The sequence below is a fragment of the Nicotiana attenuata genome, unplaced genomic scaffold (genome assembly GCF_001879085.1).
Source record: "Nicotiana attenuata strain UT unplaced genomic scaffold, NIATTr2, whole genome shotgun sequence".
Classification (NCBI taxonomy): Eukaryota; Viridiplantae; Streptophyta; class Magnoliopsida; order Solanales; family Solanaceae; genus Nicotiana; species Nicotiana attenuata.
In genome coordinates, this window is record NW_017671624.1 from 176,860 (window position 1) to 189,855 (window position 12,996).

At 35.3% G+C, this 12,996-nt stretch overlaps 2 protein-coding genes across 2 annotated transcripts; one reads left to right on the forward strand and one right to left on the reverse strand.

The window, feature by feature from the left end:
• Nucleotides 1–1,526: 1,526 nt before the first annotated feature.
• Nucleotides 1,527–8,732, forward strand: LOC109209358 (cation/calcium exchanger 5). Its single transcript, XM_019372616.1, has 2 exons — nt 1,527–2,526; nt 7,455–8,732. Exons 1-2 carry the CDS (start codon nt 1,666–1,668, stop codon nt 8,217–8,219), a joined length of 1,626 nt encoding a protein of 541 aa, XP_019228161.1. The 5' UTR covers nt 1,527–1,665; the 3' UTR covers nt 8,220–8,732.
• Nucleotides 8,733–8,974: 242 nt separating this feature from the next.
• LOC109209367 (increased DNA methylation 2-like) lies at nt 8,975–11,205 on the reverse strand. The gene is made up of 2 exons (XM_019372624.1): nt 9,520–11,205; nt 8,975–9,279 (listed from the first exon to the last, which is right to left on the reverse strand). Exons 1-2 carry the CDS (start codon nt 10,730–10,732, stop codon nt 9,035–9,037), a joined length of 1,458 nt encoding a protein of 485 aa, XP_019228169.1. The 5' UTR covers nt 10,733–11,205; the 3' UTR covers nt 8,975–9,034.
• Between the last annotated feature and the right edge of the window lie 1,791 nt (nt 11,206–12,996).

Sequence of the window (12,996 nt, forward strand, 5' to 3'; positions counted from 1 at the left end):
TCAAGTGAAAATTGAAAATTTTACGAACAAACGTTGATTTCGGAAAAAAATAAAAAATAATTGAAAAAAAAAGAAAAAAATTTCTTATGTCCAAATGGTCTCTCAGGAGTCTTCACATTTCTTCCTTTTTCGAATTAGGGCTTTCTTTAGTTAAAGAGTCAAAAAACAATTAATTTCTTTAATAGGAAAACAATCGATAAATTTATTTATTATCAACCAAAAGACTGTTCGATCCCAATGTCGCAGTTATTATTCCAAAACTAGGCTCAATTGATCTTTAACAAAGTAAAAACTCGAAATGTTATGTTATGTTTATCATGACATTTTTGTTTAATAAATATGAATATTCATTCAAGATTATCAATGTAATAAAAAAAAATAAAAGAAACATCTTAATATTACTTTTTATGTGGCTTTTTAAAATTTTGTACACATGACCAGAGGTACTTTTGTATTTATATATAGCAAAAATTGCTAATATAATAAAAATTAGTTGACCTAAATCAAGGTTATGTTGAAGCATTGTGCTATTAAGATTTCTGTTTTTTGGGCATAATATTTTAATATTTTATAATTAATATTGTTAGTGTTCAAACGGTATAATTTAGCATTCTTATGAGATGACTGGATGCTTAAATATGAGTATGCTGTTTGATACAGATAAAGAATCACAAAAATAATAATTATGTGATTCTACAAAGATGTTTGTCGAACAAGTTTTATTTTACAAAGATCTAATGACATCTTTAGGATATACTCTTGATTATTATTGTTATTTAATTATTATTTTAATATTAAATTTTTGATGATAATTAAATTAATTGTTAAAGTTTTGACATAATTAAATTTTTTTTACTCTTAGTTATTTAATTGTTATATATAAATTATTTTCTTATTTGTTGTAAATTTGAGAATTAGTTATATAAATCATGTGAGTACAAACAAATTTACAATACACCTAAAATTAATTTAATTGATCGCTTCATTATAAAGTTCGTAGAATTTAAATATGCATTCTTTGTAGTGAGTATAACTTTTGGTAACTAAAAAAAAATATGATAACTTATGAAATTTATTTGGTGCAATTATAAAAGTATAAATTTTCTTAAGTTGAGCATAATGACTAATGACCGAAGACTTCTTTTTTTTTTTTTCGGAATTACTCGTAATAAGATATTGGCTACAATTGAAAAGGTCTTATCAATAAAATTTCCATTTATCCTAGTTTTTTCTTTATTGAGTTAGCTATATATATGTGGTTAATGTTTTTTATGTTTACAATTTTACACTTTATTTTATAACTCAAGTTTCAATTATTTTATACCTATATTTATTAAGATAAGGCACATGCATAACACACGTAGCCTAAGACTATTACAATACAATAGCAACAACCATCCAAATGTAAAAAGTAAATAAATGTCCGTTTGGCCATGACAAGAAATTCTCCACATTTAGTTTTTCAATTTAAGTTTCATTTTCGACACTAATTAATTAGTCTGGTCTACCCAAGTATGGATTAGTTTATCTATATTGCGTAATCAGATCTCATTATTCTCACAGGCAAGTGAAGTTATACTCCATTCCATAAACACGAAAACGCGTTAATACTTCTCATCAAAAAGCCAGTCTTGATCTTCAACTCCAATAATAATCTGGAATGGCATGGCCTTCAATTTCTCCTACTTCAACACCACTCTAACCTCACTGTTCCTCCTCACCACTCTCCTCTTCTTCTTCATCGTCCAATATTCCCCTAATCACATTCCCAAATCTCCCCACAGGTCCCTCTTAATTGTCCAAAAATCCAATCTTTTTCCTTGCAATTTCACTGACTCTAATGGAATCTTTAACTACTTTTCGTTCCATTATTGTCTCTTCCAAGAAAACCCATTTTTCTCCATCCCTTTTTTCACCCTTTGTGTATTTCTACAGTTCTACATCCTCATTAAAACTGCTCAAGATTACTTTTCTGTTGTGGTTACTAAGCTTTCTACACATCTTAGGTTGTCACCTTCAATGGGTGCAGTGACCCTTTTGGCTTTAGGAAATGGTGCCCCTGATGTTTTTGCATCTGTGGCTGCAGTTAGGGGAGGCCAAGCAAGAACTGGATTTGGTGCTATTCTTTCAGCAGGGACTTTTGTCTCTGCTTTTGTGGTTGGGTTTGTGGCGATTTATGCAGCGCCTTTTCCTGTTGATCCTGCTCCTTTTGTGAGGGATGTGATGTTTTATTTGACTGCTGCTTTGTTCCTTTTTTATGTGTACTTGAGTGCTGAGATTTTCCTATGGCAAGCTATTGGGTTTGTTGGATTTTATCTGTTTTTTGTTGGGTTTGTGTTTTATATGGACTTTGGGATGGGTTGTGGGAAAGGGAAGGGTGCTAAGTCTGGAGGTGAGGTTGGTTTGGTTAGAAATGATGAAGTTCATATAGGGATTATTGAGTTGGATTCTGAAAAAGGCAAAGGTTTGGGAACTGTAGAAGATGGAAATAAGCAAACTACTGGGTCTTGGCAAGTTATCGAAAAGGTATATTCTAAATTTTTCCAACTTACACATATGGCGATTTCATGTTTTAGTGAATTATTCATTTACCTGGCAACTGTATTGACATTTGATAGATGATATATTGAGCATTTTGAACCATCTTAGGGTGTAAAATTTCTTAACTTCGTGGTGTTTGTGGCCTTGCTTGTATGCTTTAATTATCAAGACACCAATTGGTATGCAATTATTTAAGAAGGAGAAGATTGAACATTTGCTGGAAAGATACCATAAACAATAAAATAAGGAACTGATGAGAGTGATCGAGGTCTAATAGGATTGTCCTCATTCCTCTTGTGTAGGAAACGATTTGGTTCTGTTGTGCATTGCTGTGAAATATGATTAAATCTGATTGAAGTATTCTGATTAAACTATGACCTTGTACTAGCTCCAGAGGCTTGAAAGTGGATATGTTTGGTGGGTTAGAGTCTAGCGTTAATGAAAAATCCATCTTGTAGCAATGAGAAAAAAGTTGGTATTGTATGATGATTTATGTTACTTTACTAACGTTGTGATATTTGTATGTGCTGTCTGCTAGAATTTTGAGGTCGCATTTGTAACATAGTGCGGATGATTACTGAAAATCGGCTCCATATTCTGTGCCTAAAGTCATGTCTTTCTTGAATGACTCTCTTCACTAACTGAGGATGCTGAATACCGGGCTAGATTACCTTTGTCTGAACATCATGATCTTGACAAACGATGCTGCAAAGTTAACGGGTTGTGTCCTTCTATCTCCACCTCAAAAGCAAACCATCTGCAAATGGTAGCATTTTCAGGTTCTGGGCCTCAGAGTGGGAAAATTTGGAACGACTGTAGTCTAGATAGTGGCAAGATGTTGGAATTAGGGAGTTAATCTAAATAATATGCGAGCTTCATTGCTCAATAAGAGTTAGGCATCTGGTCCTCAAATTTCCTTTGACATGCTTTGTTTTTTTTTTGATAAGGTGAATTATTAATAATAAAAAATGTACCAAGAAGGTACACAAAGAGTACAAAACAGGGCATACAGCACCTATAGAGAGCACTCAATTTCATCTTTCCCAACAAATCCAAAAATTCCAGATACTGGTCCATACTATCTAGTAAACACCTATTACACCAAAAAAACAGATTATGCAGACATAAATTTTTGAGACTAGCAATGTTGTTCTTTTTATTCTCAAAACAGACTGTTTCTTTCCGCCCAAATGGTCCAGAAAATGCATAGGGGAATGGTCCTCCAAAGCTGCTTCTGGGACTTTGATATCTTTTGCCCTTGCCAACTATCAATTAAACTCCTAATATCTGAAGGCATAGCCCAACTGACACCACAAAGATTCAGAAAGAGCTCCCAGCATTGCTTAGCAACTTTGCAGTGAATAAAGAGATGATTTACTGATTCCAAGCTTTCTTCACATAGATAACACCTGTTGCTTAAGGAAAAACCTCTTCTCTGTAGATTATCTTGAGTTAAACAAGCTTCTCTGATGGCAACCCATCCAAAACACGCCACTTTGGGAGGTGCTTTAGTTCTCCATAGCATTTTCCATGGCCAATTCATCACATAATACTCAGATTGTTTTTGGAGAAGAGTGTAACCACTCTTGACAGAATACTTCATGTCATTGCTAGCTGTCCAGACCATGGCATCCTCTTTATNTTCTTCAACCACCACTGTCTCCGGTATTAGAAAGGAAATTAGTTGAACTTAATAAAAATCAAAAATAAAATAAAGAATCCAAAAAAACACGATTTCTATTTATGGTTCCACATTTCATTTACATGCAATAAAATACTTCGAAAGGTTTAAAGATAAGAACCGCATTTTTACTTCATGAAATGAAAAACTTGAATCCCCGTTCGATTCACTGGTCAAACTTGGAGAAAAATAGGCCTATTTCAAAAGAGAAAAAGAGACTAGTAATTAATCCCTTTCATATCATTTGACCAATTGTAACTTCTTGATTTCAATAGTTGAAGTATTTAGCAAAGACTCAGAATAAGTAAGAATAGAAAATTCGATTTAAGTTTTAAATTAGTTTAAGTTAGTCCATATTTTGACTTTTTATTGACTCCTTTCAAAAGAGGTAAGATCCGGTGAATCGGAAACAATTAATTAAGAATTCTAAACTTTTTTATGGAACAGACATATGAATATGCGTGGATCATACCTTTCATTCCACTTCCAGCCCCTATGTTAATAGGAGCGGGACTTATTCTTTTTCCAACGGCAACAAAAAGTTTTCGCCGTATGTGGGCTTTTCAGAGTGTTTTATTGTTAAGCATAGTCATGGTTTTTTCAATCTACCTGTCTATTCAGCAAATAAATAGCAGTTCTTTTTATCAATATGTATGGTCTTGGATCATCAATAATGATTTTTCTTTAGACTTCGGATACTTGATCGACCCACTTACTTCTATTATGTCAATATTAATCACTACTGTTGGAATTATGGTTCTTATTTATAGTGATAATTATATGGCTCATGATCAAGGCTATTTGAGATTTTTTGCTTATATGAGTTTTTTCAGTACTTCCATGTTGGGATTAGTTACTAGTTCGAATTTGATACAAATTTATATTTTTTGGGAATTGGTTGGGCTGTGTTCCTATCTATTAATAGGATTTTGGTTTACACGACCTGTTGCGGCAAATGCTTGTCAAAAAGCGTTTGTAACTAATCGTGTAGGGGATTGTGGTTTATTATTAGGAATTTTAGGTTTTTATTGGATAACAGGGAGTTGAATTCCGAAAAAAGAACTAAATTTGTAAAATTTGTATTCAATACAATTGATCCTAATGGGACAACATCTGAAAAAAAATCGATTGGAATAAAAGAAATCAGTGAAAAAATACCTCGCTGGTCACATAAATTAATCACCAAATTGGAACAACAATCGGGCGACTATCAAGAGGGCGTAATCTTCAAACTTACATCCCCCATCCACACATCAGTCCAGAATTTGATTTTGACACCATTGCCCAGCTTCAGATTAGTGTATTGTTGAAATTGATCCCATAATCTACTGATGTTACTCCAAATACCACCCTTTGAAGAACTTTGACACATAGGGGGACACCAACCATCTCTCTTAACGTATTTGGCGTTTATCAACTCCTTCCAGGTGCTTACTTTTCCATCATTGTACCTCCACAACCATTTATATAGTAGGCTTTTATTTTGTAAATTCAAGTCCGCGACCCCCATGCCTCCTCCCTTCTTATCAGTCATCACCTTATGCCATTTGACAAGATGAATCTTTCTTTTCTCCGCATTTCCTTCCCATAAAAAGTTACTCCTAATGGTGTTCAATTTCTTTTCCACCTTCACAGGCAACTGAAACAGAGACATCAGATAGGTTGGAATCCCATCCAATACACTACTTATCAAAGTGAGTCTAGCTCCAAGAGATAGATACTGCTTTTTCCATGGAGTTGACATGCTTTGTTTTGTTGAGTTGACAATAGATTGGCTCTTTTTATGTTTACTTATGAGGAAGTGAAAGAAGGGGCTAAATGATATTTACCTTTTGAGTTATTATAACGAGCGTAAAGCAAAGGATTGAGTGTTTGACATCGATCTATTTGGAGTATGCGTAACTATATGTGTAGGCAAGCTGCAGAAACCACCAACCACCTTCTTTTGCACTGTTCAGTTGTCTATGACATTTGGTGTATGTTCTACTCTTTTTGGGCTAAGTTGGGTCATGCCCAAAGTACCAAAGAGGCGGTTGAAGTTTGGAGCTCATGGAAAGTTGGCAAATCCATCAAGAAGATCTGGAACATGATACCAGCATGCATTTTTTGGGTAGTATGGGCAAAAAGGAATCGTAGATGTTTTGATGGTTTATCAACTTCAAATCATGCCCTCAAGGCTAAATGTTTTTTATTACTCTTTAGTTGGTGCAAACTCTCCCCTGTAAATTCCCTTGAGCTTTTTTTTGGATTTTGTTAGCTCCCTGGAACTATAGTTATCCTATTCTGGAGCTAACACTCATCTTTTGTACTTATCATCTTGCATCTTCTTGATGCCATTAATGAATCTTATTACTTCATCAAAAAAAAAAAAAACCTTCCTCAGTTAGAATTGCTTACTGAAACAGATATAAGATAAGCATAGTTATATTTAATGACAAAGAGAGCATATAGGCTTGTCAATGACTTAACCACTCTTATAGTACTCCTTACCTCACACCGTTGTCACTTAAAGGGTGAAGTCTCTTCTTCTACTTTCTTTTTATATGTAACAGTGGTATCCGAACCACTCAAGACTCAACTATTCCACTGGGTACCGGCTAGCTCCCGCCAACAGGAGCATCAAATGATTATGTCCACCAAGGTTTAAGCAGATGAGAAAAATCACCTAGTAGGATTTTTGTATCTGCTGGGATTTAAGCGGATCTCCCATGATTTTCACCCCTTTATGGACCACTAGGCCATACCCTCGAGTCTTTTTAGGATTAAGTCTCTAAAGTGACGCTGACCACTGCATAGAGAGATCCATATATATAAGCCAAAATTTGGAATGAACTCCATGCTTGTGCTTTTCGAGTGAAAAGAAGGAATGGAATAAGGGGCAAGCAATTGAGAAACAGAAAAGCATGCCTAAGAAGGTTGATTGCACTATATTAAGCCATACGAATTGTGGTCACTATAACATTTCTTATGACTCATATGTGATAAAAGTAATATCCTACATAGAAAGGAAATTTTGATAAATGAATGTGCTTAATGTGAAATACATTCTCAGCTTTCTACTTCTACACCATGGTAGTCCAGTGTTGTGTTGTGTTGTGAAGCCTTTTAGGTTCTTCGTAAGATCCATGTACATACAAACCAATTTAGTTGCAACTGTGCCAGTTTTAGGTACACTTAAAATTTGTATTCTAATTTTATGAATTGTGACGTTTTAACTTTTCTTTATTGACAGGTCACAGTAATCTGGAAACTTCCAGTTTCAATGCTCCTTAAACTAACTATACCACAGACTGCACCTTCTGAATGGAGTAGATTCTATCTATCTGCCAATATTGCCCTTTGCCCCCTCCTACTTCTCTTTTCCTGCAAATCTTTCGTGCCTTTAAATCATCCAATCTCTTTTCTACTCTCTGACACCCATTTTCCTCTATGGTTCATTGTATTTTGTGCTAGTTGTTCTTTGGCTATTGTTCATTTCATTGTTGAAAAGGAGGCCCCTAAAACAGAGCAAATGCCTGCAGTTGTTATAGCATTTGTGATGAGTGTATTTTGGATCTCCACTGTTGCTGGGGAACTCCTCAACTGTCTTGCAGTTCTAGGAGTGCTACTGAAATTGCCTTCAGCCTTTCTTGGGTTGACAGTACTTGCATGGGGAAACTCAGTTGGTGATCTTGTTGCAGACGTGGCTGTTGCAAAGGCTGGCCAGCCGGCCATGGCCATGGCTGGATGTTTCGCCGGGCCTATGTTCAACATGCTTTTTGGGCTTGGAACAGCTTTGGTTATACAGACAGCCGATGTATATCCAAAAGCTTATGAGCTTCATTTCCACGTGAGTATTGTGGTTGCTTTTGTATTCTTGCTATTCAGCTTGATGGGATCTCTGCTGGTGGTAACTTGGAATAGGTTCCGGGTACCAAGATTCTGGGGATTCTGTCTAGTTGGACTTTACATTGTATTCATGCTAATAAGCCTGGTCATTGCCAAGTTCTCTGCGTGAGTTTCAGAGAGACAGAAGTGCTGAAAAAAGGTATAACACGTCGAGCAAGAACAGTCGATTCATCCAGAACCATGTGGGAGCTGCTAAACTCTTGAATGAGTAACTAGATTGAAGATGAAGCATCTGGCAGTTATTAGCAGTACACCTTGTGTCAAAATTTGGAGAAATGGTTCTGCTTCGATAGCCTCGTGTCAAAATCAGTTAGACATCCTATTGGTTTCCATGCAAGAATATAGCAATTCATTTTTTCAGTTCATTGGTAGGTGATTAAAATTGAGTTGGAATATGCATCCATCCATATAATGGTATCCAATAGAAAATATCTGGTCAATACGAGTTTCATGTAGGCCATTTCTTTTTCTTTTTCTTTTCATATGAAATTGATGTAGTATTTTAGAGAAGAATGTTTAGACAGAAGGAACGTTTACTCTCTTGTACTTTTCATAATAAGCGCTTCATCCTCGTTTTCTCCTCGATATGTTTTAACCCCTTAGTCGTGCAGAACGACATCAATAGTTTCGTATTCTTCAAGGCTTTTGCTTGTTGGAGACTGAAATTGAATAAATGAATGGTCCTTAAACCGCTATGTTGATAATACTGTGATTGTGTTGAGTTAGCCCTCCAGTTGAGGACAGAAAACAAAATTTGCAAAATGAATGTACTTTTGATTGAAACTGTAAGGTGGTCACATTCCATCATGTTACGAATCACTGGGATATACACCATATTAACAATACTATATAGACATACTAGGAGAATATGTACAGGTACTAGCCTTCTAATGAACAAAGCAAAAATATACCCCATTCCATCTGTCATTTTCTTTCTGCTTTCATTACAATTCCCTCAAGAATCCCATCAGTGCCGAAATTACCAGAAAATTGTTGAGGATCAACTGGACCTGGGAGCTTGAAAGAGATGGAGAATTGTCCTGTTGGACAAAGGTTCTGAGTTTGCATCTCGAATACTTGGGAGTATTTGCGGACAGTCCTGTTACCAGCTGTTGTCATTCCCTTAATCAATACCTTACCATCGCTCTCCACTTCACTAGTAAAATCTCCTGCATTTTACAATAAATTTGAATTAATTAGTGACGAAAAATTGCTGATGTGACCAGTGATAGCGAAACCAGAAGCAACAGTATGAAATACAATGTAGTACTGAGAAAATCAACCTGCAGAACTGTGATGAGAATGACTGCTATTTATAAGAGGATTTTGCAAATCAAATATGTTGAAAAAACCAGAAAATTGGACTTGTGACAAATTCATTTATATCTGATATGATATTTATAACTTACTTTCATCTCTTTTTACTCCAGGGAGTGACACGCGGAACAAGTAAGAGTCCTCGCTCTCTCCAACATCCAAGACTCCTAGAACTGGTCCTATTTTACCCTTTGCTGCACTGCCAGTCACTGCAAATCCACTCTTAGTGGCAGCAACAATGTTACTTAGCTCCTCCTTAGAAGGGCGAGAAGGAAGGAAGACAGTACTAAGCTCAAAGTCCTTAGAGTTGGTCTGCACCGATGATGGACCCGTAGAACTATCCGTCAGAGGACGGACATCTTTAAAGAGATGACCATTTAATTTCGTAGAGGTGTCTGGTGGTGCATCAGTAAACTGGCCGTCACCAGCATTCTTCCAGAGACTACTAAAAGGTGTATTATCAAACTGTCCGTTGTTATCAGGTCGAGTACTGTTAAATTGTCCGCCACAAACTTCCTTCAAGAGACTACTAAAAGATGTAGTGTCAAACTGTCCATTATTATCTGGTGGCATACCATTAAATGGTTCATCACAAGCAGCCTTCAAAAGACTAGTAAAAGAAGTATGTTCAAATTGTTCATTGTCAAGTGGTATATCATTAAATGGTTCACCACAACAAGGCGTCTCCTTATATGGTAGGCTACTAGAAGCTAATGATGGATAGTGGAGGATATCTCCAGGCTTGGATACCTCCTGTTTTCCAACATTACTTAGAGCTTCATAATCAACACCAGCTTGTGACTTTGTGCAATCTTTATCCATAATAAGATGTTCAAGACCAGTGAGCTTCTTGAACCTCTTAACATCGTCTGGGTCAATATAACTGGTATCAGGGTCATTGATGAATACAATGTTTGCAATAACATTATACACATGACAACATAAATGGGGATGCAGGCTGGGAGGAAATAGATCACAAAACCGAGGATAAGCTGCAGCTTGGCCGTGGTATAGTGTAGGAAGCTTTCCGTGAAAGAACTGGTGCAACCATGGTTGTGCCAGGACAACAGACCGATCTGCCTTTCTTAATGCATGATAGTAAACCCTTTCTACTTCTATGGTTCTTAGGCATGAACCAGCTAGTTCATTGGAAGTGTACGGAGGTAAGCCCAGATATTTTCTTTGTAGAACAGATTTTTTGCGATATTCTCCCTGGAGATCTGGTCCAAAGTAGGCTCCAGTGATGAAGTAAAGGAGGAAAAACTGATCATCCGTGGGAACCAATCCACAGAAGTTCTTGTCCATGCTTGATCAAAACAGTAAGAACTATGTGAATCTGTCCAACAGAGACTAATCTGTTTCAGATGAAATGAAGCGGAGAAAATAGTGCATTTTAGCCAACCTCTAGTTTAAAACATGATTGAGACATATAACAAATGAAGACAGTAGTTGACAGTTCATGGAATTGAATCCTTAAATCACAAGGGTAGAACCAGTTTTACAGAACACTACGGGATTTCAGAAGTCACAGTCATAGAGAACTGTCTTAGAAGCATAGGCAGAGAAATGGGAGGCGAGGAGACGTTCTCTTAAAACTGAAAAGTAAGAAACATGTGAGCCTTTTAAGAATGTTCACCAAATCATACTTGCATTCTTTCAAATATAGATTTAAAAATAACTATGTTGTTCCTTCTAGTAAGCACAAAACCGGGTGATTGCAGCTGCTAGTTTTGTCCTTTTTCTTCTGCAATTGGTCCAGGATCTTTATCTCTATTCATGTAAATTATGATGCCAAATTTTGTGAGTTAATCAACAAATAGTGAATAGTGTGAGAACATCTTCCTTTCCTATCCTATAATACTTTAAATGCAAGATATGATTTACTAATAATATAAACTAATGATCCATAATCAAACATGATTACTTCCATTAATTTGATACCAGAGCAAGAGAATGAACAGGAATAACTTAAAATTGGCTGGATTTAAGCAGGTACAAACGCAAACTAAAAACAATTTTGACACTAGCAACAAATTGGCAAGTGAGAGTAGAGGTATACTATTCAAAACCCACATGCAAAAGAAGAAACTGAAATTATCTTGGTAATTGGTTCAGATTATGTGAATTACCCAGTATTATCTCCAGTTCCCACCTAGAATTCCATCAGAAATTTCATCGGCCATCATAAAACTCAAGAGTCAATAACAACACTACATTGATGAATCTTACATGCAAGAAGAATATTAAAATCCATGATAGTACACACTCAAAAGATCAGAGAGATTGATAAAACAATTAAACAAACACCTATTCAACTGTCTATTTAGAGGGTGCATCTAGACAAGGACACACTTCATTATGATTATGTGCAGTTTGCATATACTAATAAATGCAAACTACAATTCTGTTTTATCCTTGGTCTGTCAAAAATGAGAATTGATTCCATGATTTTGAGACAAGAAGTTAAGTGTAGAAAGCGTACCAATGAGTTCTCCAGTTGAGCTGCTATTTTGAATCTCTTTGTTAGTTCCATGAACAAGGCAAAGGAGTTTTTCGGCCAGCAGTCATTCCATGCAGTGCCACGCGTCAAATGGCTACTCTTTTTCATTTTTCCATTTAGATTAGGGGTGTGTTTGGTATGAAAGGAAAGTGTTTTTCGGAAAATGTTTCCCACTTTTCGATGTTTGGTTGGCCTAAAGATTTTGGAAAATATTTTTCTCGTGAACTCAAATATTTTCACTATCAAGAGAAGGAAAAATATTTTTCAAAATTCATTCGCGCGTGAGAATGTAATAAATACGTACTAAATAGGTCTTAGGTCTTTGGTAAGTGCATTCAGTTGGTGTTTTACTTGTATAAGTCGCACAATATACACTTGTTAGCAGTAAACTTTGTGGGAATAGGAAATCTGGAAGTATTTACATACCTAGAGAGGGTAGCACAAAAAAATATTTTCCTAAAAAAGTATTTTCTATTCTCTAACCAAACACTAAAAAATATTTTCGGAAAAATATTTTCCACTCACCAACCAAACAAGAAAAAATAAGTGATAAAAGCACTCATTTTCCATGAAAATATTTTCTAGGAAAACATTTTCCTTCGTACCAAACACACCCTAGATGTTACTACTTAGTCCTAAGAAGTGTTACATCCAACATTAACCATTTTGTAAGGGAACTATATATAGAAACTCACATTCAGCAATAAAACTCTTTCTGAGTACCTTGGTCTATGATTTAGTTATGCAAGAATTACTCAAAATTATTGCACATTAAATAATAATACATGAATTGTTACATGGTAAATAAAAATATGGGAATTAATATGTAAAAATATTTACTCATTTTGTCAATAGATATTTTATGCACATGATATTAATTAATTTTATTTCACATTCTATCCCATGTATATAGATTCTCGAATAAGTTATATTAACACTAGTTAGACGACATTTGATTTCCTCCGATAGTAAACTCTAAAAGTAATAGATAGTACCGCAAATCAAACGTCATATATATTAGTATTACAAATTTTTATATCGAAAATCAAACAATGTACCAATAATATAC

What these genes read in the sequence shown, in the direction of transcription:
- LOC109209358 (XM_019372616.1), top strand. Translation starts at nt 1,666, where the DNA reads ATGGCCTTCAATTTCTCCTACTTCAACACCACTCTAACCTCACTGTTC. An exon ending in CTTGGCAAGTTATCGAAAAG is followed by an intron (nt 2,527 to 7,454) that starts GTATATTCTAAA and finishes CTTTATTGACAG; the next exon opens with GTCACAGTAATCTGGAAACT.
- LOC109209367 (XM_019372624.1), bottom strand. Translation starts at nt 10,732, where the DNA reads ATGGACAAGAACTTCTGTGGATTGGTTCCCACGGATGATCAGTTTTTC. An exon ending in TGGAGTAAAAAGAGATGAAA is followed by an intron (nt 9,280 to 9,519) that starts GTAAGTTATAAA and finishes TGTAAAATGCAG; the next exon opens with GAGATTTTACTAGTGAAGTG.